Below are 24228 nucleotides of genomic sequence, written 5' to 3' on the forward strand. Positions count from 1 at the left end.
CAGAGACGGACTGGAAAAGGCATCAGAGAGAGCGAGACCAGGCTTTATTAACAATCGGGTGTAAAAATCCAGATGGGTCTGGCCGCTCCTCTCGGCTCACCTTCCCGGGAGGGGCCCGCCTCGGGCAGCCCTGCGCCCACCCTGCGCCCACCCCGACCCTGCCCAGGCCTCTCTAAGCCGATGACCCTCCCCTGCAGAGGCTCTGTTCATCCCCTGCAGCCATCGCACTCCACCCCGTTCCCAGGAGGGCTGTGTCCCCCATTTGGGGTACCCCGCCCCAAGTCTTAACCCACAGAGGCGGGCACGCTCGTCCGGCCCCCTCTCCTCCTCCCCGCACATCTCTCCCAGGCCCGTACCACAAAGGGGGCCGCCTTTGCGGACAGACCGAGATTTCTCGGTGCGCAAAAACCCCCGCACAGGTTGACCTCTCTGAGAAGTTCACGCACTACACACAGACATCAGCCTGCAGCAGGGCGACTTGCCCTCTGCAGGCCTGTTTGTGGGCCCCCAGAGGGCTGGGGGTTCACACAGGGAGGACCTGCACACGGTGAGTGCTCGAGAAGTGATCTCCCTCCCGGCTGCTCCGGTCACAGGTCCTTGCTGAACTCTCTTACAAGCGTGTAACCCATGCAGCCCCAGCTGCCCTCAGCCTGGTAGCCGCACCCCTCCAGCATCCCTGCCACGCCCCAAGCTGCCACAGCCACTGGGACCACGAGCCGGGCCCGGGGCTCCCCCATGCCTCCCGCCCAGGCTCGAGCCCGGGACTCGGCAAAGGCCAGCAGCCGCCTGCCCACACCTCGGCGGCGGTGCCAGCGAGAGACGGAGAGGCGGGTGACCCGGGCCCCGTCCCCAGCACTGGAGCCTGGGGCCAGGGCCAGCACCCCACACACGTCACCCGAGCTGCGCACTGCCACCCACGGGCCCCCCAGGCCGCCTGGTGGGGGCAGTGAGCCCCATCGGGCCCGCAGGCCCAGCTTCATGGCCGCCACGGCCAGGAACACGGGCAGGAGAAGGGCCAGGGCGAAGGAGGCCAGGACGAAGCGCAGGCCACTGCTGGCTGCGGCCAGGAGGAGCAGGGCTGGTGGCCGTGTCAGGGCGTGCAAGGCCACGCGGTTCTCTGTGTCCTTCACGCCAGCCTGTGGGCAGAAGGAGCAGTCAGAGGAGGGAGGCCCGGTGGCAACAGACACCAGGGAAAAAGAGAGGGAGTGGACAGTGCTGGGCACTGGGGGCAGGGGCCCCCAGATGGGCAAGGGCCCTGCAGCCAAGGAACAGGCAGGGGACAGGACACAATCTGCTCCCGGCCCCCGGAGCGAGTGAGTGCATCAGGAGCTGTGGGGGACGCCCAGTTCAGGGGGGCTGCAGGTGTGAGGCTCAGGGAAGGCTGAGGCCTTGAACAGGACAGAGGACAGCCCAGTTCCGAGCAGGCGCGGGCGGCAGGTCTGGGAGAGGGAAGAGATGGGGTCCCAGGCGGGGCCCCCAGGGCTCTGCTCTGCAGAGTGTGGGCAGGAGGACGGGCTCCGCGGGCTGGTGCAGGGCAGACTCAAAGTCTGAGACCAGGAGGCAATTGTGCCAGGGTCGCCCCACGGCCCTCCAGCTGTGAAAACCTTTCTGACCCTAAGGGTAGCAAGAAGGCACTAGAAAAAGGGACCGAGCCAAAAGCCGCTTAGGAGGAAGAAATCCCTTCCCAGGAGTCCGGGCTGGCTCAGGCAGGTGGCTGAAGACGCCCCAATGCCGCCGCCGAGCCCCCCCCCCGCCCCCCACCTCGCGCCAGTTCTCACCTTCAGCATCTCCAGCACCAGGGGTTTCTCATCTTCCCTCATCTCCCGCACGGACAGGTGGCTGGGGGCCATGGCAGCCCCCAGGCTCCCGCGTCCCCGAAGGGAGCAGGCGTGCACCTGGTGAAAACAAGCAGGTCACTGAAGGGCACCTCTGGTCCCCACCGCGCCCCAGAGAAGGGGACCCGCAGCAGCGTGTCCCAGATCAGGACACTGGGAACGCTCGGGGCCCCCAAGCGAGCGCAGCTCGGGATTCACCCTCCACACAGCGACCTTTGTCAAGTCTCCCGGCCCCTCGCCCCCGCCCGCCGCGGTGCTCAATCGGTTCCCCCTAAACGCCCCGCGGACGTCAGCACCCTGCAAGCCGGGGCTCGCTCCCAGACTCAGGGACTGCCCTGGGGAGTCAGCGGAACACCGCCCCCCGCCCCAGCCAAGGCATGGACCCCGTTCCCTGCCCCACAGTCGTCCCCGACCCGCGCCGCAGGAGCAGGCCTGCAAGAACCTCTGCAGGTGGCTGCAATCTTCCCACTAGGTGTGGGGGCGGCAGGGTCGGGAAGGGGTCGCCTGCGGAAGTGACGTCAAGCTCGCGCACAGTGGGGGCGGGGCCTGCACTCGGCCTTAGCAACGGTTGCCAAGCGTCCTGGCAGGATTCTGCGCGGGGGGGTGTGGGGGGGGGCCGGGAGGGACCAGAGCTGGATGCGGCGACCCCGCCGGGGGTGGGGTAGGGGGCGGAGACAGGGGCAGCCGCAGGCGGGTCCCGGCGGGCAAGGTACTTACCCAGCCCGCAGAGGAGGAGCGCACGGTCTCTTCTCGACCTTCCCTGGTTGCTAAACAAGCGGAGAGCCGAGCGTGGGGGACAGGGGGCGGGGGAGGGGGGGGCAGTGATGGGAGCGGATTAGTTCTCGTTGGCTCCGGGGCCTTCGAGGGAGGGGCCGCATCCTGGGCCCACCAGCTCCCAGAGAACCCGCCCCAGGAACCTCCACCCCAGCCCACCTGGGCTCTCTGGGAGGACCTTCGGGATAAGGACTCCCACCCACCCATTTTTCAGATGAGGGGAGCGGTGGGGTGACTTACAGCGAACAAACAGAACCAGGATTCTAGACTCTAATGCTTCCCCACTATGGTGACCACTGCATCTTTTTACTTTCTTTTAATGTTTACTTGAGAGACAGACAGAGACAGAGCGGAGGAGGGGCAGCGAGAGAGGGAGACACAGAATCTGAAGCAGGCTCCAGGCTCTGAGCTGTGAGCACAGAGCCCGATGCGGGATCGAACTCACCAACCGTGAGATCATGACCTGAGCCGAAGTCGGACGCCCAACCGACTGAGCCATCCAGGCGCCCCCCACTGTATCTTTTTAAAAGGAAGAACAGAACCTCACATAGAAGTGGCTGGCCCCAAATCGCAGTCACCTGAGAGCCAGGAAGCAAAAGCTACAAGACTCTGAGCTCCCAAGCGGTGGCTATGACCACGACATTCCCCCTCATCCCACCCATCGCCAAGAAAACAAAACACAGGGGAGGAGATTCTGGTCTTTATTAGCAAGCCCAGCCTGCAGCTCCCCTCCCCCCAGCCCAGCCCAAGCAGTGAGTCCGGGTCTCTGTGTGGGGCAAGAAGAGATACCAGTGGTTCTACTCAAAACGTGTGCACCAGCTGGACTGCGGGCAGAGTCTGGACAATCTGGATGGAGGGGAGGGCCTGCGGGGCCATGCCCCCAGGTGCAGTGCCGGTGGGTACCACTTGTACCATCTGGGAGGCGGGAGCCGTGGAGATGCCCACTGGGACAGAGGCTTGGCCAGGTGGGGGTGGGGCCAGCAGTTGCAGCGTGGCACCGCCTCCCCCACCACTGCTATTCTCCAGCAGTTCAGCGGCGGGAGCACTGCGGATGATGAGCAGTTTCTGTCCCGGCGGACCAGGGGCAGGTGGCTCAGCCAGCCCAGGGGGTAGCGTCTCGACCTCCTGCACACACAGCTGGGTCTGCTCCCCATCTGCCCCGCTCAGCACCAGGACGCTCTGCAAGCCCTCGTCCGTCTGCAGCGTCTCAAAGAGCACGTCCTGGACGACACCAGTACCGGCCTCACCGTCACCTGGCTCCCCAGGGCCGGGACCGGCCAGCAAATCCTCGGCCGCACCGCTCTGAACCACCAGCAGATTGGGGGCCTCCGTGGTCACAGCTGCCCCGCTGGGATTGGACAGCTGGCCTGCCACAGGCTGGAGCTGGACCGTCGTCACCTCCTGGGCCGGCTGGAGCTGGACGGTGGTCACCTCCTGGGCCGGCTGGAGCTGGACCGTGGTCACTTCCGGGGCTGGCCGGAGGGGCTGGAGCTGGACCCCGCTCACTTCCTGTGCCCCTGCCTCCCCACCCCCCACATTCTGCAGGACGATGAGGCTCTGCCCTCCCCCGCTGGCCCCTGCGTTGCCCCCTCCCTGAACCCCTAGTCCCCCAGGACCTGGCAGCCATACGACTCCAGGCCCCTGCCCAGATTTCCCAGCTGCCCGTGGGCCCTGCCTGCCACGGCTGCTCCCCGCCGCAGTGCCAGAGGAGGGCAGGAGGATGAGTTTGGCGGGAGCGGGCGGGGGCGGGGGCGCGGGGGGCTGGACGCTGCTGGGGATGAGCTGGAGGCCCTGAGCGGTCTGCACCAGGAGAAACGTCTGGGAGTTGGGGGCTGCCTGACCCGGGGGCGGGGCCTGGGCCGGGCCCCCGGCCACCTCGAGGGAGAGCGTGGCCTGGAGGTGGGGGAGAACGTGGACGTCTTGGGTGGCAGACGGGGCCGGAGCGGCGGCCGGCGGGGCGGGGGGCTGTGAGCCGGCGGCGGGGGCCGCGGGGGCCGGGGCGTGCGTCCTCAGGTGCCGCTGCAGGTAGGCGGCCATGACAAAGCTGCGGCCGCAGATGGGGCAGGCGAAGGGGCGCTCGGCCGAGTGGGTGCGCTGGTGCAGCAGCAGGTTGGACGAGTGCGTGAAGGTCTTGGGGCAGAGCGGGCAGCGGAAGGGCCGCTCGCCCGTGTGCACGCGCTGGTGCTGCCGCAGGTTGGAGGTCTGCGCGAAGCTCTTGCCGCAGACGCCGCAGGCGTGCGGCCGCTCGCCCGTGTGCACGTGCCGGTGGCGCCGCAGGCACGACGTGTTGCGGAAGGCCTTGCCGCACTCCCCGCAGGCGTACGGCCGCTCGCCCGAGTGCAGCCGCAGGTGGTACTGGTAGTGCGACGACCACTTGAAGGTGAGGCCGCACTGGCCGCAGGTGAAGGCCCGCAGGCCGGTGTGCACGCGCTGGTGGATGGCGAGCAGCGACGAGCGCTTGAAGGCCTTGCCGCACTCGCCGCACTGGTAGGGCCGCTCGCCCGTGTGGTCCCGGAGGTGGTAGCGCAGCCCCGAGGAGCCCTTGAAGGCCTTGCCGCACTCGGCGCATTTGTAGGGCCGCTCGGCACAAGCCGGAGCGGGCGCGGGCGCGGGCGCCGGCGCGGCAGGGGCGGCGGCGGCGGCGGCGGCCGGGGCCAAGGGCTCCTGGGGGCAGGTGACCTCGGCGGCCTCCGCCTGGGGGGGCGGGCGCCCCGCGGCCGCCTCTTCCACGTGGCACTGCTGGTGCGCCAGGAGGCTGGCCAGCTGCGGGAAGGCGCCGTCGCAGCTGCCGCAGCGGAACGCCTGCCCACCGGCCGCCCCGTGGCTGTGCTGGTGGCGGGAGAGGCCGGCCACCGTCCGGAAGGACTTCCCGCACGGGAGGCAGGCGAAGCCCGGGGCGGCGGCGGCAGGCGGGGGCTGCGGCGGAGGGGCCGGCGGGGACCGCGAGGGCGGCGGGGCAGCGTCCGCCTTGGGCGCCGCGGTGGCCTGCCCGTCCTGGGGCGGCGTCGCCGCCTCGGGCCCCGGGCAGGGCTGGTGCTCCAAGAGCAGCTCCTCGCTGCCGAAGCCCAGCTCGCAGCCGTCGCAGCGGTACACCAGCTCCACCGTGGTCTCTGCCGCGGCCAGGAAGAGCTCGGGCACCACGGGCGGGGGCGCGGGGGGCGGGGGCGGCGCGGGCGCGTGCAGGTAGGCGTCGGACACCAAGACCTTGGCGCCGGGCTCGTGCTGCGGCGGGGCGGGGGCGGCGGCGGCGGCAGCGGCCGCCCCGTGGGTGCGCTGGTGCAGCAGCAGGTTGGACGAGTGCGTGAAGGTCTTGGGGCAGAGCGGGCAGCGGAAGGGCCGCTCGCCCGTGTGCACGCGCTGGTGCTGCCGCAGGTTGGTGCTCTGGGTGAAGCTCTTGCCGCAGACGCCGCAGGTGTAGGGCCGCTCGCCCGTGTGCACGTGGCGGTGGCGCCGCAGGCTGGACGAGTTCTTGAAGGCCTTGGGGCAGTCGGGGCACGGGTAGGGCCGCTCGCCCGTGTGCTGCCGCAGGTGGTACTGGTAGTGCGACGACCACTTGAAGGCCAGGCCGCACTGGCCGCAGGTGAAGGCCCGCAGGCCGGTGTGCACGCTGCGGTGGATCTGCAGCAGCGATGAGCGCTTGAAGGCCTTGGGGCAGTCGGGGCACTGGTAGGGCCGCTCGCCCGTGTGGCCCCGCTGGTGGTACAGCAGGGCCGAGGAGCCCTTGAAGGCCTTGGGGCACTCGGGGCACTTGTAGGGCCGCTCGCCGGTGTGCGTGCGCTGGTGGTGGAGGAGCCGGGACGACCACCGGAACGACTTGCCGCACTCCCCGCACTCGTACTGGGCCGTCGGGGCGGGGGCCGCGGGGCCCGGCTTCTCCGCCGGCCCCTCGGAGGTGGAGGCGGGCGCCATGTCCGCGTGGGAGCCGACCATCACACCTGGTGGGGGACTCGGCGTCAGGGGAAGGCGGGACCCCGCCCCACCTCCGCCCCAACACCGGTCCTCTCAACCTGGACGCACACGTTCGCCCTGGAAGCGGCAGAGGGTGCGTCCCCGGCCCACGCGCGCGGCAGGACGCCTCCCTTAGGATTAGGGCCCCCCCCCCCCCCCCCCCGTGGCCCAGAGCTGCGCCAAAGCAAGACCTTAGGTGCTAACGCAGAAACTGGCAAACTGGGAGGAGTGCTCACCGGCCACAGCATGCTGGTCATCCCCCGCCAGGAGGCTGGACAAGTGTGAGAAGGCTGGGCGTGGTCTTTAGGAGGCCAAGCATTTCCTTTAGGGCCAAGCTCCTCTCCTCTAAAGACAGACACTGTCCCTGAGGATGGCCTGGGCTCTCTCTAGCACCCCGGCTTCTGATGCTTGAGCCCGCTCCCTCTGAGGAGCTCATCGTCCATCCTGCCTCAACGCCAGTTCCCAGCCACTGTAACTAGAGCCCCTTCGAGCATTCCACACTCCACCCCCCTACCGCTGCTTGCCTATTTCCTCTCGCACATTAATCGAAAATCCCTAGACTCCACCAGATCCATAGCCACGCTGCACCTTCCACACCCATCCACCCCCTCGATTCCTGCCTGCCTTCCGTCTCCCTTTAAAAAAAAAAAAAGTGTTGTTTTTTTAAGTAACTTCCACACCCAGCATGGGGCCCGAACTGACAACTCCGAGGCCAAGAGTCACATGCTTTACCACGGAGCCAGCCAGGCGCCCCTAGTCTGGGTCTCTCTCTGCACTCATGCCCACGAATCTCCAAGTTCCCGGCACTGCTCATACCTGCATTTTTCTAGGCCATTCACTCCCACCCAACAGGTGGTACTCAGACATGTTTCTGTTCCCCTCAAACCTCTCCTCTCCCCTCCTGCTTTTAGCAGGTGATCCTGCCATTGATCTGGTCACTGAAAACATAAATGCAATCAGAAGAGAATGTCGCCACATCCCAACCACTGTAGCGGGGATTCTCAAGGAGATCGACTCTCCCACCCCAGGGGACATCTGGCAGAGCCTGCAGACGCTAAGTTGTCACTCCTGGAGGGGCCAGTGCTCCTGGCATCTGGCGAGGGGGGCACCAGGGATACTGGTCGACACCCTACAGTGCATGGGACGGCCCAGCACAGCAAAGAATGCTCCAGTCCCAAACGGCAGCAGTGCTGAGGCTGCGAATCCATGCACCACCCTCCCACCTGCCTGCCTCTGGCCCATGGACTCGACTTCCCACCTACTTTCCTCCTCTCCTGGACCGTTCCCATCTGGGTACCCACAAGCTGCACCTCCCTTAACAACCAACAGGAGCATCTGGGTGGCTCAGTTGGCAAGCACTGACTCTTGATTTTGGCTCAGGTCATGATCTCATGGTCTGTGGGTTTGAGCCCCACTTCAGGCTCTGTACTGACGGTTCAGAGCCTGCTTGGGATTCTCTCTCTTTGCCCTCCCCTGCTCACACTTTCTCTCAAAAATAAACTTAAAACCCTTCAGGGGCGCCTGGGTGGCTCAGTCGGTTAAGAGCTGATGATCTCGCGGTTTGTGGGTTTGAACCCCGCACAGGGCTCTGTGCTGACAGCTCAGAGCTTGGAGCCTGCTTCAGATTCTGTGTCTCCCTCTCTCCCTGCCCCTCCTCCACTCATGCTCTCTCCCTCTCTCTCAAAAATAAACATTAAAAAAATTAAAAATATAAAAAAAGCCTTCACCCCACTACTGCCTCTAGCTATGGCTTTATTTCTCCCCATCCCCTTTGCAGCAAAGCAACTCAAACGTGCAGTCAATACATGCTCTTTCCCATCTCAAACCCCACCACTCAGAGCCTCCACTCCATTCATGGCCTCCCTGGTGCTAAATTCCATGGCCCCTCCTCAATCCCTACGGGGTCCCTCCCTCCTTAAGCCACTCTCCTCGCTTTCGGGCACTGGTTCCTTCTCGTCTCCCTGACTTGTGAATGTGGGAGAGCCCAGGGCTCTGCCGACCCTTGGACTCCTTCTTCATCCACACTCTGTCCCTGGGAGCCCTCACTCACCCTCAGGATCTCCGTCTAAACAGAAGGACTCCAAAATGGAGATCTGACACCTCTCCTCTGAACTCCAAACCCTGCTACAGTTGTCATAGGGACGCCTAGCAGACAACTCACACTTAACATGCCCCAAATCTCTTTCTCTTTTTTGCTCCTGCTTTCTCCCTTCTTCACCCACAATCTTCTCCATCCCTGAAAACCCCTCTATTCTTCCTCACCGCCCTCTCGTTCTCTCACCCTCTATGACCAATCCGTCAGCCGGTTCCCTTGTTCCAGCAGGAACATATTTGGAACCTGGCCACTTCTCTCCAAGCCCCTCATTGTCACCTTTGTCCAGGGCACCAACGTGTCCCTCCTGGACGGCTGCAACAGTCTCCCAAAACAGATCTCCCTGTTTCCACCCCCTCTTCCTTTCCTACCTCTGGTATGTTCCCAACACAGAGGCTGCAGGGAACGTGCCACAAGCTTCTACAGCTCCCATTTCAGAGGAGATACATCTCATACGTGCCCACAGCCTCCTCCCCTCCCTGACCTCCTCTAGCCTCTCAGACCCCCACACCATCTAGTCGGCGCCTGGAGCCCCTTCCCGACAGTGTCCTTGCTGACAGGTCGCTTCAGGGAGACGTTCCCTGCACCGGACCTACATCTGCAACCCCTTCCAACACTCCCCGTTCTCTTTCCCCTCTTTCTGTTGTTCTCTCTAGCACTCAACACCTTCTAACCTGCTTTTAAGCAGGGTTTCCCAGCCTCAGCACTGTTGCGATCGGGGCTGGACCAGTGTTGAGAGACCAGTCCCGAGCACTGCACAGTGTTTAGCAGCATCCCTAGCCTCTCCCCTCTAAATGTTAGTGGCATCTCAATCACTGTTGCACCCCAGAGCCTAAAATAACATCTGGCATAGAGTGAGCACACATCTTGAATGTAAAAGGGCTGGGCATCCCCTCTGGACAGGCTATAAAGATTCTCTTAAAAGATGAGTTAGCATCCTCGACGCCTGGGGGGGGGGGGGGGGGGGGCTCAGTTGGTTGAGCGTCCAACTTCGGCTCCGGTCATGATTTTGCGTGAGTTTGCGCTCCATATGGGGCTCTGTGCTGACAGCTCCGAGTCTGGAGCCTGCTTCAAATTCTCTGTGTCCCTCACTCTCTGCGTCTCTCTCTCTCAAAAATAAATGTTAAAAAAAGTTAAAAAAAAAAATGAACATCCTCTTTAAAATGTAAGCAAGTCCGGGGCGCCTGGGTGGCGCAGTCGGTTAAGCGTCCGACTTCAGCCAGGTCACGATCTCGCGGTCCGTGAGTTCGAGCCCCGCGTCGGGCTCTGGGCTGATGGCTCAGAGCCTGGGGCCTGTTGCCGATTCTGTGTCTCCCTCTCTCTCTGCCCCTCCCGCGTTCATGCTCTGTCTCTCTCTGTCCCCAAAAAAATAAACGTTGAAAAAAAACAAAAACAAAAACAAATGTAAGCAAGTCCTTTAAGACACTAATTATCCCAGGAAGCTGCACGTGCCTTTCAGAAGGCCGAGCACGCCTTAGACAGGAGCCATCGGCTCTCTGGAAGAGCTGGACCCAACTAGTCCAATAAAGAGCATCCCCTTCAAAAGGCCGGACCACACCCTTCCATCAGGCCCGACTTCCCCTTTAAGAGGGTGCTCCTAGGGCACACCAATCTCCACCTTTGTTGAGCTAAGCTAGTGTCCGGTTGGCAGCCACCGGGACTCAGAGGCTCTTCCTTCAAAGTTTGGGGCACTGCCAGTGCTCCTTCGCGAGATAATCCTTCCTCAGAGAATAAAAAGCCGGACGCTGCGGGGAACTGCAGAACCTGCCCCGCCCCTCTGAAAAGCAGCCCCTTGCCCTTTAAGAGGGCGGAGCCGGCCTAGTGGAAAAAAATCGGAGGTGAAGTAGCGCCCTTCCCTTTAAGGCATCCCTTCCGGTTTCACGCTCCCCATTTCCCCAACGTCTACGCCCTCCGGTCCCTCCCCCCACCCCCACCCCTCCGGTCTCTCACCTGCGGCCCCGACCCGGGGAATGAGCGGGAGAGACCTAGGGCCTTCCCGCGGGGGCCGACGGGAAGACGGGGCCCCGGCAGCGGCGGGAGAGGAGTGGGGGCGTGGGAGGGGGGCGGGGGCGCGCTCCCTCCCAACAGCCCCCGGCGCGAGGCACCCAACCTTTATCGGCAGCCTCTCGCGCACACAAACCCCGACGTCGCCGTCGGCGCGTCACGACGCCACGTGCGCCGAGGCCCCGCCCCACCCCTCCCGCTAGCCTGCGGCCGTCGCTCGCTCCCCGGCGCAGGCGGCGCACGGCATCGTGGGAGTTGTAGTCCTCCCGGGACCTCGACGGCCCGGTCGTTCCGGCTGTGTCCGAAGTCGGCCCAAGGCCCGGGAAGACCCGCCCGGAGGCGGGGTCTCACGTTCCCCGTTTTTTACTACCGATTCCCTCTCGTCTGTCCTAGAATCGCTCTCCAGCTGCTCGGTTTCCGAACGGGCCTAGCCCATTAGGGGTGTGGTCATTCCTGGCCTGACCGCCACGCCCAGTCCCTGGATCTCTAAAATCTCCCTGTCGGGGAAACTGAGGCCCGCAGGGCTTCTGTTCACACCCACGCCCCCACCCCGCAGAGGTCCCACGTGCACGCAGTTCCCGGGAGTGTGCGGTTGTCCCGGGAAGCTGGACCCTGCTGTGCTTGCTCCTTGGAGGCCTGGGGGCTTAGGGAACCACTGAGTTGTCCCGGATCCCCTCTCCCTCCTTTCCAAGTCACCCCACCACGGCTTCAGCCTTGGTGACTTCTGCATGTCACCCAACAGTCTCTCAGCCTTGACACTAGTGACGCTGGGGCCAGATTGTTCTTTGTTTTGAGGGCCATCCTGTGCACCGTAGGGTGGTTAGCAGCGCCCCTGTCCCTGACTTCCACCTTCTTCTCTCCAATGGATACTAGCCCCGTCCAACTAGATCAGGCATCTTATCCATCCCAGTCCCTCTGAACCCCTCTCCCCCACCTGGCCAGCCAGATGAACCATTCATCCCAGAGGACAGAGCTGGGAGTGGGGACTGCAGGCTTTGAAGGCAGCCCAAACCTACCTGACCCTTCCCAGGGACCTAGGCTATTACTCGTGCCCCAAAGGCCTGTGTGCATGGGGGGTTGTCCCTCTCTATCCCCATCCTATTGCTGTCAGCCAAAAAAAAGTTGATAAGGGCGACACATACACACACTTCCAGAGAAAGGCAGCCCCACCCTCACTGGTAGTCAAAGGAGAAGAGAAACCCTGGAAGTAAGTGGGGAACCTGGACCTTTCCCTCTTCCTCACACTAGACGCCCCCCCCCCCCCAACCAACCCTGCCAGCCATACTGTGGGTGGTGGGAGGTGTGTCCTGGGCTTCTGGAACAGTCCAGCCCCAAGGTGGCCCAACAAGGACCAGAGTCTTTTTGATCACAGGGTGGGGAAAGGCTCAGGCCCCACTCGCTGTGCCCGCACCAATGCTCCTGGTCCCCACATGCTTAAGCCCTCCAACCCACATCCCTTCCCTCTGGAAGGAGCAGGTGTGTGGTGTTGGGCTGAGTGGACACTGGATCGTGGTTTGGGCCATTCAGTCCGTTGCCTTGGTAATGGCGCCACCTGCGCTTAGAGAGGAGAGGATTAGGGGCTGGGTGGGAGGTGTCCTGGAGTACCAGTCTCCCCCTGACGCACAACAGGAGGTATCTGGACCAAAGACAGGATTCCCAGGGCCAAAGACTAAAAGTAAAATATCCATTTTCACCCTAGTGCAGGAAGAGAGCAGAGATGCACTTTAAGCAGGGGGGCTGGGGTGTGGGCAGGAGCCAAGAGGGCTGGCCTGTTTCTCCCACAGACTAAGGATGCTCCTTTCTGACATCTTTTGTGGCTCCCATGGGTGCCCAGCCAGCCCTGCCCGAATGGGCCTCTTTCCAGGGAAGGGGTGTTATCCTCACTTCAATGTGGGGCGGGGGGGGGGGGCGGTGAGAGGAGGGGGTGGCAAATAGAGGCCCTCTAAAGTCTCTTGGCCAGACACAGGACCAGGAAGTGATATACATCCTAGAGCCAGGAAGTGATTCCTGTAACCCGGAAGTGATTTACTGAGCGTGTCTCCAGCCCCAGAGTCTACCCCCACCCCCAATCCAAGCCCTATTTGGCAGGTCCCCACATGCGTGGTCATGGCCCAGTGCATGGGAGCCAGAGGAGCCTCCCTGCCCATCCCTGGGGGAACCAGGGCTGACACCAGGTCACACAGTCCCATCTGTGCCTAGAAAACAGATTCCTGGGGTGCCTGGGTGGCTCAGTCAGTTAAGCGCCTGACTGCGGGTTTCGGCTCAGGTCATGATCTCACGGTTTGGTGAGTTCCAGCCCCGCACCAGGCTCTGCACTGGCAGTGCGGGGGGGGGGGGGGGGGGGGCCTGCTTGGGAATCTCTGTCTCCCTCTCTCTGCCCCTCCCCCACTCGCGCTGTCCCTGTCTTCTCTCAAAATAAACAAATAAACTTAAAAAAATAAAAGTAAAAAGGAAAGAAAACAGATTCATCTGTTTTAAGTACAGAAATGTGGCCAGAGACAGATACACACTAACTGCCCTCCCCAGGAGTGGCCGCCGCTTTCCGTGATGATCCCCAATGGCCCATGTCCTTGTACACCAAGTGCCTTTTCTTCAGGTGGCCTGCGGACCTGATGGATGGCACTCCTGCGATAGGTTATGTGATTTGGCAAAGGTGAAGGGATTTTGGCAAGTGCAATCAAGGCTCCCCATCAGCTGATGTTAATCAAAAGGAAATGTAATGATTAATCTTACGTGTCCACCAAGTGAACCACAGGATGCCCAGGTACCTGGTGAAACACGATTTCTGGGCGTGTCTGCCAAGGTGTTTCCGGAAGAGATTAGCATGTGCATAAGTAGACTGAGTAAAGCCAACGGCCCTCCCCAGGGTGGGCGGGCATCACCCAATCCACGGGGGTCCTGACTAGAACAAAAGGGCGGAAGGTTGGATTCCCTCTCCACGTGACTGAGCTGGAACGTTGATCTTTGCCGGCCCTCTGCGCTTCTGGTTCTCAGACCTTCAGACCCACCCTGGGATCCACACCATGGACTGTCTGGTTCTTAAGACTTGGAACCACACCACTGGCTTTCCTGGGCTCCAGCACACTGATGGCAGATCATGGGACTTCTCAGCCTCCATAATGGCACAAGCCAATACCTTATAGTAAATCTCTTTATATATGAAATATATATAACATCTCTGTGTGTCTGACTGTATGTATAGATAGAATAGATACAGATAGCTATAGATATAGCTATAGATGATATAGATACAGGTAGATATGGATCCTATTAGTTTTGCTTCCCCAAAGAACCCTAACACGGGAAGGTTGTTCTGGGTGGGCCTGATATAATCAGGCAAGCTTTTTAAAACTGGGTCTAGAAGTCAGAGATGCGAAACATCAGTGATTTTCCTGCTGGCCTTGAAGCCATCCACCTCCACGAATTCTATAGATGTGAGGAAATGAATACTTCCATGTGAGCCTAGAAGAGGACCCGAACCCCAGATGAGACTGCAGCCCCCGCCTACATCTTGATTGCAGCCTCGAGAGGCCCCGAGCAGAGGACCCAGTGAGCCGTGGTGCCTGGACTCCTGACCCATGCAAACTGGGAGAAAATTAGTATACACTGTTTCATGCCATGGTATTTGTGGGGGTTTGTTACACAGCATAGATAACTAATACACTTCTGTGTTACTTTGCTAGGGCCACCCTAACAAAGTCCCACAGGCTGCGTGGCTTAAGCAACAGAAATTTATTTTCTTACATTTCCAGAGACTAGAAGTCCAAGATCAAGGTGTGGGCAGGGCTGGTTTCTCCTGAGGCCTCTGTCCTTGGCTTGTAGACATCTGTCTTCTCCTCGTGTCTTCACATGGTCTACCTGTACCTGTCTGTATCCAAATCTCGTCTTTTTTTTATTATTATTATTTTTATTAACGTTTATTTATTTTTGAGACAGAGAGAGAGCATGAACAGGGGAGGGTCAGAGAGAGGGAGACACAGAATCCGAAACAGGCTCCGGGCTCTGAGCTGTCAGCACAGAGCCCGACACGGGGCTCGAACTCACGGACTGTGAGATCATGACCTGAGCCAAAGTCGGACACTTAACCGACTGAGCCACCCAGGCACCCCCAAATCTCCTCTTCTTATAAGGACACCAGGCAAATTGGATTAGGCTCAGACATATGACTTCATTTTAACTTAATCACCTCTTTAAAGACCTTATTTCTGGGGCACCTGAGTGGCTCAGTTGGTTAAGTGTCCGACTTCAGCTCAGGTCGTGATCTCACAGTCTGTGAGTTTGAGCCCCGCATCCGGCTCTGTGCTGACAGCTCGGAGCCTGGGGCCTGCTTCAGATTCTGTCTCCCTCTCTCCCTGCCCCTCCCCACCTCTCTCTCTCAAAAATAAACATTTTTTGGGGCGCCTGGGTGGCGCAGTCGGTTAAGCGTCCGACTTCAGCCAGGTCACGATCTCGCGGTCCGTGAGTTCGAGCCCCGCGTCAGGCTCTGCGCTGATGGCTCAGAGCCTGGAGCCTGTTTCCGATTCTGTGTCTCCCTCTCTCTCTGCCCCTCCCCCGTTCATGCTCTGTCTCTCTCTGTCCCCAAAATAAATAAACGTTGAAAAAAACAAAAAAAAATAAACATTTTTTTAAAATAAAGACCTTATTTCTTTTTTTTTTGTTTTTTTTTTATATGAAATTTATTGACAAATTGGTTTCCATATAAAGACCTTATTTCTGAACACAGTCACATTTTGAGATATGGGGGTTAGGACTTCAACGGATGAATTTAGGGAGACACAATTTAGCCCATAACATCCCTCTTCTCAGAAGAAAACATGAGAAATAAATATAATAGTGTTGGCCTCTCAGAATTCTGGTTTGGAAACACCAGGAACCTGTCAGCTGTACATTTTCACAATAAATTTTAAGGGAACCAGAGTCCCTCTCGGACTAGGTGGAGAGGTGGGAGATGAGCACAATGGGGGCAAGGACAGACAAGTTTTGCCTGGGCTCCTGGCCTGGCCCTGACATCTCAGCTTCTCGCTTCCCCCTCCCCATATTAGAGGGGGGTTTAGCAGTGGGGTCTCCACATTCTAGGTGTAAAGACAGCAAAGGAAGTTTTGGGCAGGGCCCTGAGGTCTCGACGCTACCCCTACATCGAACTCAGCACGGCCCTCGTCACTCTTACCTTCAAAATCCAACTCCTACTTGGCCTACAAAGCCCTTCAGGTCTGGCCCCTGGCCCCTTCTCTGACCTCACCTCCTCCTATCCTTCCCTCTCTCTCACCTCATTCAAGCTTGCTCCTGCCTCAGGGCCTTTGCATGCCCTGTGCCCTTTGCCTGGGAAGCTCCTGGCTGCCCCCTCTTCCGCTCAGGTTGCAGGACAATTGTCACATTCTCAGAGAGGGCTTCTCCATCTGAAGCAGGACGCTTCCCCCATCCAGCATCCAACTTACTGTCCAGCACACCCTGAACCAGTCTTTTCTCGTTTGTCGGCATCTCACTCCCAGACTCCTCCAGGGACAGACTGTGCTAGTCTCGCTCACTGCTACATCCTCGGTCTACTGTAGGTGCTCAATAAATGTTTATGAAATAACCCACCTCGAATTGCAAGGGCTGGGACGAGGGGAAGGGAGCCTGTGTATATACCTTGTAATAGCGGGAAGGGCGGGTCCTCAACAAATATCAGATGAAGCCAGTCCCCAGCTGTGGGTGACTCTTATCCACCACCAGAGAAGAGGAGGGGGGCCCAAGGGTGAGGGTGAGGCTGCTTCCGCAAGGCCTCCCGGCCCTGCCTGGGATGTTGGCGCCCCCTGGTGGCGCGTCCCCAGGCCAGAGCCAGAACGGCTAGTGGCCCTACGTGTGTTCCCGACCCTGCCCGTCGGTGGGACAGGGCTGGCTAGCAGATGTCGCCCTCGGCTCCTGGTGGCATGGGTGCAAGCCAGCTCCTGGAGGTGGGCTAGCAAAGGTCGGGTCCCCGCCACGCAGTGGCGGCCCGTCCTTGAGCCTGAGCCCTGACCTCCAATTCTCCAGAGACCCGGGGGTCCACTCCCTTAACAGCCCCTTGCCAAGCGACCTTCTGCGTTCCCCGCGGGGCCTGAAAGTAACAGGACGGGAAAGCTTCCAGGCGATTCCACAACACCACACGCGCGTCCAGGCTGTGCGCACACAGGCAAACACACACACACGACTTGCCCAGGCCAAGACAGAGATTGAGGAGGGAGGCCAAGCGGCCGCCCGCTGCTGGCACAGCCTGCCTGCCTGGTGGTCCCAGTGGGAGCCTGCGCTGACCCCCTGCTGCTGGCCCTGCAGCAGACAGACCTGCCGTGCAAACACACGGTGTCGGGCCCTCATTGAGCCACCTCCGGGTCCGGGCTCTGCCACTCAACTCGCAGCGTGAGCTTGGAGAAGTCTCGGGCGCCTCTGGCAGCCGGAAAAGTCACGGGGTTGGGGGGGGAGGGGGCGGGTGGATTCTCCCTCCGCCGCCTCCAGATGGAACACCTTGATTTCAGCTCGTAAGAGCCGCCTCGGACTTCTGACCTCCAGAAGTGCAAGACAATCAGTGCACGTGGTTATGAGGCACTGGGTGTGTGTGAGTGTGTAGCCACAGGTGACCCGCACGCCCCCCAACGCGAACCTTCCACGCAGCCCCCTCACAACAAGCTCTGCAGCACCTATCCCCACACCAGTCCGGACCAGGGTCCCCCCCACTCCGGCCAGCGCCCTTCCAGAGACAAGAGGACCCCATTCCCCCCCCACCCCCCCCACCCCCGCCGGAGCCAGCCTCTCCACCCCGCCATGCCCCAGTCTGTTCTCTGCCTCCCCGAATACCAAGGGCCCCCCCAGTCCCTCAGTAAAACGCCTTAAGGGAAACCACACACCCACGTTTTGTCTTCCCCTCCCACGGCCACAGCCAGGCTGCGCCAAAAACAGTCCCTAGCGTCACCCACCTGAGCAACCAGCTGGGCCAGCACGTGTATCCTCCCCTCTCCCCTACTCACTAGCCGCTCTGGCGGAAAGTCAGGGTTTGGGGAACAACCCTCTTGCACAGAAGCCAGCCCTTCCGGCTGGCTGGAGGCCTTGGGCACAGGCAAGCCCTGCTCTCTGAGCCTCAGTTTCCCCAGGAGGTTGGGCCCGGGGCACAGAGAGGCAGGGAGGCCCAGGCGGGTGCGTCTGGAGGTAGGTGGGCAGAGTCGGTGCCCAAGCGTCGGCTCCACAGCTGAAGGCTCCCGGCAGCCCTCCCCGGGGGTCATCTCCCCTCCCTCCCAGCCTGCACCCAAGCCTCCTGCCGCCCCCTCCCCTCCCCTCCAATTAAAGGTCCTCAACGCTAATCGCTGCCGGTTGACTCAGCCCCTGGCCTCGCTTCCCTAACGAGGCCTTTGTCCCCTTAATTGGCTATCTCCAGGCGCCTTTCTCTGCCCCCCACCATGCTGCCCTGTCCCATATCCCAGGTCCAACTATGTGCTAATTGGGCCCCTGGGGGGCACACATAAAGCCCCCCCTCACCTTCCTATATCAGCCTCCACCTACGGGCTCCTCAAAGCTCAGCATCCAGCCTCCAGGAGGTGGGGATGAGGCACCGGAGGGAGGGCCTGCCCTAATTCTCGGGGCCCTGTCTCCTCCAACCAGAGCGGTGGCCCCCCTCCAGAGTCGGCCTACCCTGCCCAGAGCCCTCTCTCCTGTCTGCCTCCCCAGCCCCGAGCCCCCAGCCCCGGCTGCTCCTCTCTCCTCAGATGTGGAAGCAGCTTTCTGACCAGCAGCGATACTGTGGAGGGGCTATTCTAGATCACCCCAGCCATGCACCCCGGGGCCCCCACAGCCTCTGGGGGCTCTGAGCCCAGCCCTCGGGAGCTGTGTGCCTTCGTGAGTGGGGCAGCCGCCCACGTGCTGCGCGCCCTACACCCTCGGAGGACCCGGCCCCCCAAAAGGAGGCCCAACCACAGGAGGTTTCTGCACAACCAGATCTGCAGGTGAGGAGGGGTGGAGGGTGGGAGATGGGCAGAGGGGGAGGGGGAGGGGTCAGACACCTCAGAGTCGGGGAGACCAGGCTCAGACAGAACACAGAGAAGGGGGCCCCAGGGCTGGACGCAATCAACACTCAGGATGCATTTATTGAGCATAAACTGTGGGCCAGGCCCGAGATCCATTAGCGCAAGGCAGACAAAATTCCCTGCCTTCATAGAGCTTGTGTTCCAGCAGCAGGAAGGTGGCCGGCAAGGGACAGCCACATAATGTCAGTGAGACAGTATGACGCTACACGGACCAACCTTGGAAAGCTGATCGATCCCGTGTGAAAGAAGCCAGACACAAAAGGCCACCTGTTGTATGATTCCATTTGTGTGAAATGCCTAGAACAGGCAGAGCCAGAAAGCGGGGTAGCGGGGCCAGAGAAGGCACCTCTGGAGGCAAGTGGGGGTGGTGCGTGATTGGCAGGGGGTTCATGGATTCTTTCCGGGGTGATGAAAAGTTCTGGAACTAATTAGAGGTGGTAGTTGCACACTGTGAATGTCCTGAATGCCACTGAACTGCACGTGTAAAGGGGTTCAGTTATGTGAATTTCACTTCAATTTTTTAAAATGATATGGCATGTTATAAGGTGATAAGTGCTATGGAGGGCATGCGGGGGTGGGGGAAGGACTGGGTAAGGTGTCGGGGAAGGCTCGGCTGAGAAGGTGCCAACAGAGCCAAGACCTGACTGAAGCCAGAGGATAAGACCTGTGGATGTCTGCGGGAAGAGCATTCCAGGCAAGGGGCAGCAAGTGCAAAGACCCTGAGGCAGGAACATCCCTGGAATGTTTGAGGACCGATGTGGCTAGAATAGGGTGAAAGGGGGACATGTGGCTAGAATAGGGTGAAAGGGGGACAGGGGGGAGGGAATTAGGTTCTAAAGAAACAGGAGCTCCCCATTTAGCACTTGACCATCCAACTTCTTGGCCTTTGCCCATCCTGTTCGCTTTGTGGGGCAATGTCCTTCGCCGTCTCTGGGAGTGTAGATGGGAACCTCAGCTCCTCAGTTCTCTGCTCCAGCCTGTCCCCGCTCTCACACCCCGCCCAGCCCCATCCCACCCTACCCTGTGCTCTCTCCTCACTCTGTGACAGTGACCATTTTTTGAGCACTTTCAGGTGTCTGGTACACCACACTAAGGCTTTGACATATAATATGTCACTTAATGCTCCCAAGAGACCTGCACAGTAGGTTGACTTTGTCCTTACGTTGCAGACAAGGAGTCTCATCATGGTGATGGTGATGGTGGTGATAATAATGGTGATGATGGTGATGATGGTGGTGATCAACACTCATATGTGCCAGGTGCTTGTTCTAAGTACTTTAGTGGTAACCGGTAATACTCACTCACAATGAATAGGAACTCATTAATCCCCCATAGTAACCCCAGGAAGTAGATGTTATTATAATCCCCATTTTCCAAAGAGGAAACTGAGGCACAGAGAGACGAAGTTACTCGTCCAAGGACCTGCTTTTCTGCAAGTAGGTTGTTCCTCCCAGCCAGCCCAGAATCTTGTCCCAGGAGGTCTCGGAACCACATTTGAGCAAATAGGAGCCTCGTCCAGCCTAACTGCTGCCTCCACACTGCAAACCCCCTTCCACCAGAATGCCCAGCCCTGACCAGCCCAGAATGTTCACCACCACCACTCTACAAACCCATTATCGAAGGGGAAAACACGCATCTCCCCAAACACGGTCCAGCCCTTCGTCCCAGAGCGAGCCTTCTAACTCCTCCCCAGCCTCCCCTTGTCAACCACTTCAAGGACCCCTCCCCATCTGCAGGGCTCCAACCAGGAGGGCTCCCTGCTCACTCCGAGTCTGGACCCCGTGCTAATGCCAGTCTCTCACCTCCCAGGTCCCCCCTCTACCCTCCCCAGCTCAGCTTCCCCACTCCCCAGGGCCAGCTTCTCTCCTATAGCATCCCAGATATTCCCACCCCCATGCCTGGCCCTGCCACATACTCCCCAGAGACCCAGGCCATCCACGAGGTGGCACAGGCAGCTATGCAGTATATTCCCCTGAGCGCCCGGGCTCACCCTGAGAAAATCCAGGTCAGAGGCAAACTACCTTCAGCATCTTCCCACCCACGTCCTCCTCCTCCCCCCAGGTCCCCTCAGGCCCTGCCCCCTCAGGAGCCCCCTCCCACCCTGGACATGCATTTTTGGCTTTTCGTTGTGAAGGATTTCCAGCCCACAGAAACGTCACGACAGTTGTCTGATGCAGCAGACCAGCGGCATCTGGTCTGCATCTGGACCCCAGACCAGCAGCGTCAGCACCTCAGCATGGCGTGGCGATGTGCCAGAAACGCAGCTTCTCGGACGCCACCCCGGGCCTGCAGAACCCAAAGTTCCGGGGCCCGAGGACCTGTGTTCCTGTCAGCCCTCCGGGTGTTCCGCCAGGCACTCAAGTTTGAGAAATGCTGCCACTCACGTACCACTGCTGAGACTTTACTGCTGATGACATCTTAGCCTACTTCCTTCGCCTATCGTCCTAAAAGAGCTGTAGTAAATCACAGACGTCATGACTCTTCGGCCCTAAATGTCATTTATACTTAAGTTTGTTCAAATCAACTCCCCCTTCTGCCCCTCCCATTCTCTGTCATTTAACCTGACCTGCCCTCTCTGAATTTTTCCCAGGGGCACTCAGAGTAGAACTATCCTCCTTAGCTCCAGAGACAGTTCCAGAGCGTCAGCTCTCACTAACTTATTTATAAGCCTATTTTCTTGTGGTAAAATATACACGACGTGAAACTCACCATTTCGAATATTTTAAACTGTACGCTTCGTGGGTGTTTCCTACGTTCGTAATGTTTTGCGATCGATTACCTCTGGTTCCAGAACATTTTCATCACCCCCAAAGGAGATCCCATACCCACTAGTAGTAGGCAGTCACTCGCCACCCCTCCTTCCCCAGAACCTGACAGACACCAATCTGCTTTCTGTCTCTGGGGATTTGCCTATTGTGGACATTTCATGTAAACAGAAACATACAACATCAGATTCGTTTTTAAATAAAACCTTTGGGGGAGGGGGGGGCTGGGTGGCTCAGTCAGTACAGTGTCCAGCTTCGGCTCAGGTCACGATCTCACGGTTCGTGAGTTGGAGCCCCGCGTCGGACCCTGTGCTGACAACTCGGAGCCTGGAGCCTGCTTCGGATTCTGTGTCTCCTTCTCTCTCTGCCCCTCTCCACTTGTGCTCTGTCTCTCAAAAATAAACAAAACTTAAAAAAAAAAAAGGAAAAAAAAAAAACTACAAGAAATGCACACATTGTCAGCATAGAGCTTGATGAATGCTCCCAAAAGGAACCCACTCGTGTAAGCAACACTCAGATCCAGGAACAGGGCACTTCTGGCCCCCGGAGGCCCTCATCGTGTCTCCTTCCCAGAAGTTGCCATCCTGATTTCTCTGTCATTGGGTCACCCCATTTAAAAAAAAATTTAATGTTTATTTTTGAGAGAGAGAAAGACAGAGCATGGGGGGCGGGGGGCGCAGAGAGAGGGAGACACCGAATCTGGCTCTGACGGTTGAGGCTCCAGGCTCTGAGCTGTCAGCACAGAGCCTGGCTCGGGGTTTGAACTCATGGACCACGGGATCATGGCCTGACCCAAAGTTGGACGCTTAACTGACTGAGCCACCCAGGCGCCCCCGGGGGAGCCCCATCTTTGACCTTTAAATGGAATCATGCAGCTACTAATTGCAAGTCTCACTGCTTTTGCTCAACATTATGCTTGTGCATTAGTCTGCTAGACCTTCCAGAATCGAGCACCACAGGCTGGGCGGCTGAAAAAACAGAAATTTACTTTCTCACCCAATCCGAGACCAGGTGCTGGCAGGGTGAGGCCTCTCTCCTTGGTTTGTAGGTGGCCTGTGTCTTCACGTGGTCTTCCCTCTACGGGCCCTAATCTCTCATTGGATTAGAGACCACCCTCAGGGGTCTCCAAATACAGTCACATTCTAAGGTACTGGGGGTTAAGACTCCAACATACGAATTTTAGGGGGACGATAGTGAGCCCATCGCTGTCAGATCTATCCATATAGTTCTTGAGGGATAGGAATGCTGGGTGGGGGAGGCCAGTGCAGTGGCAGCTGTAGTCATCCTGGTGGGAAATGCTGGCGACTTGAACCAAGAATTGGTGGAGATGAGAGGTGGGCAGATTTAAGAGCTCTGCCGGAAGTAGAACTCACAGGGCATCAGTGTTACAGGTGCACCCCTAGCCCACAGTGCGCCTTTGTGTGAAAGACATTTGTTAAGGCATCCTTTCCTTCTGACGTCTTTTACTTTTTTCCCCCTAAGTTTATTTATTTATTTTTTTGAGAGAGAGAGAGCTAGCAGGGGGGGGTTGGGGGGGGGCGGGCAGAGAGAGCGAATCCCAAGCAGGCTCTGAACTGTCAGTACAGAGCCGGAAGCGGGGCTCAAACTCACAAACCGTGAGACCACGCGTGACCGGAGTCGAAATCAAGAGTCAGACGCTTAACCGACGAGCCACCCAGGCGCCCCCGTTTTTCACTTTTATATGTTGGAATGTGGCCATAATAAATGTAAATGACAAAAGACGTACATTATAGCGGAACTGGACTTGCTGCCTTGTGCAGTGCACCAACCCCACAGCCGTTCAGGGCTCCCTTATGAACGGGATTGGAAAAACTGAATTGTCAGACTCAAGAAAACGGACCCAGGGGCGGGGAGACTAGCACGGAGAAAAAAGATGGAGAGGAAAGGAAGAGGGAAACCACTCCCGGGAGGGCAGACAGGAGGCGAATGCTTGACGGCCACACAGCTCATATGTCTGTCTCTCTGCAGGCAGTTTGCCAACATTGAGGCTGCCACCCAGCGCCTGGCCCTGTCTATCCTGTCTCAGAAGGCACCTCCCCAGAGACCGCCACCCCGAAGGCCGCCCCCGCCGCCTCCGTCCCCCTTCCTGGGGGTGGCCTGTGCTGTGGCCCCCACTGAGGAGCCCTGCGCCAGCCCCGGCCCAAGTCTCGCCGCCCTGGATGCCTCCACCCTCGACCTCTTTGATGACATTGCACTCACCCCAGAGTGTCCCTCAGTGCCATCTGGTCTATCCCACTGTGCTTGGGGCCAGCCAGACCTGAGGCAGGCCTCACATTTCTATAACCGCCTGCCCCCTACCCCGAATGCACTGGAGGAAGTGGACGGGCTCTGGCCTCCTGAGGGGGACTGGGTGGGCAGGTGGGAGGTGCCTTGTGCCTGTCACTCTCAGGGAACCCCTGAGGGCTGGGGGAGCTGCTCCCCATGATGCCCAACCCACCCCCCCCCACCCCGGGACAAATCAGAGGTCCCCTTCATGATAGCTCAGCAAACACCCCCAGGAACCCCTTGTCCCATCCACTCCCCTCCTGGAAGCCCCTGGGAACATGAATCAAGCCCAGACCCCCCACCTATGACCACGGCCTCACAGGGCTCCCCGGTGCAGGTCCCCCACTTCTGCCTCTGCCAGAGGTGCCCCTCACACTCTCCCACACCCCCAACTTCTCTCTTCTTTTTTCCCAGCCCCATCTTCTCAGTGTCTGCCGCTCCAGTTCCCTCTCACCTTGGCTCATCTCTGCCTAATGTCTGGTCTTTTCTCATTT

The 24228-nt window shown here is 59.6% G+C and overlaps 3 protein-coding genes across 7 annotated transcripts; 1 reads left to right on the top strand and 2 right to left on the bottom strand.

The window, feature by feature from the left end:
* Window positions 1–22: 22 nt before the first annotated feature.
* Window positions 23–2651, bottom strand: NAT14 (N-acetyltransferase 14 (putative)). Of its 4 annotated transcripts, none has more exons than XM_003997393.6 (3): window positions 2553–2651; window positions 1779–1895; window positions 23–1136 (listed from the first exon to the last, which is right to left on the bottom strand). In XM_003997393.6, the coding sequence occupies exons 2-3, from the start codon at window positions 1848–1850 to the stop codon at window positions 588–590; spliced, it is 621 nt and encodes a 206-aa protein (XP_003997442.1). In that variant the 5' UTR covers window positions 1851–1895; window positions 2553–2651; the 3' UTR covers window positions 23–587. The 4 variants fall into 4 exon arrangements, with proteins under 4 accessions (XP_003997442.1, XP_006940890.1, XP_006940891.1 ...); XM_006940828.5 differs by lacking the exon at window positions 2553–2651 and adding an exon at window positions 2278–2410; XM_006940829.5 differs by lacking the exon at window positions 2553–2651 and adding an exon at window positions 2249–2372.
* Window positions 2652–3296: 645 nt separating this feature from the next.
* Window positions 3297–10805, bottom strand: ZNF628 (zinc finger protein 628). Of its 2 annotated transcripts, XM_045045637.1 has the most exons (3): window positions 10600–10805; window positions 6794–6902; window positions 3297–6544 (listed from the first exon to the last, which is right to left on the bottom strand). In XM_045045637.1, exon 3 carries the CDS (start codon window positions 6537–6539, stop codon window positions 3411–3413), a length of 3129 nt encoding a protein of 1042 aa, XP_044901572.1. In that variant the 5' UTR covers window positions 6540–6544; window positions 6794–6902; window positions 10600–10805; the 3' UTR covers window positions 3297–3410. The 2 variants fall into 2 exon arrangements, with proteins under 2 accessions (XP_044901572.1, XP_023101636.2); XM_023245868.2 differs by lacking the exon at window positions 6794–6902.
* Window positions 10806–17612: 6807 nt separating this feature from the next.
* On the top strand, window positions 17613–23906 carry CE2H19orf85 (chromosome E2 C19orf85 homolog). The gene is made up of 2 exons (XM_045045818.1): window positions 17613–18602; window positions 23438–23906. The coding sequence occupies exons 1-2, from the start codon at window positions 18430–18432 to the stop codon at window positions 23892–23894; spliced, it is 630 nt and encodes a 209-aa protein (XP_044901753.1). The 5' UTR covers window positions 17613–18429; the 3' UTR covers window positions 23895–23906.
* The last annotated feature ends 322 nt before the right edge of the window (window positions 23907–24228 follow it).

The sequence above is a fragment of the Felis catus genome, chromosome E2 (genome assembly GCF_018350175.1).
Source record: "Felis catus isolate Fca126 chromosome E2, F.catus_Fca126_mat1.0, whole genome shotgun sequence".
Taxonomy (NCBI): domain Eukaryota; kingdom Metazoa; phylum Chordata; class Mammalia; order Carnivora; family Felidae; genus Felis; species Felis catus.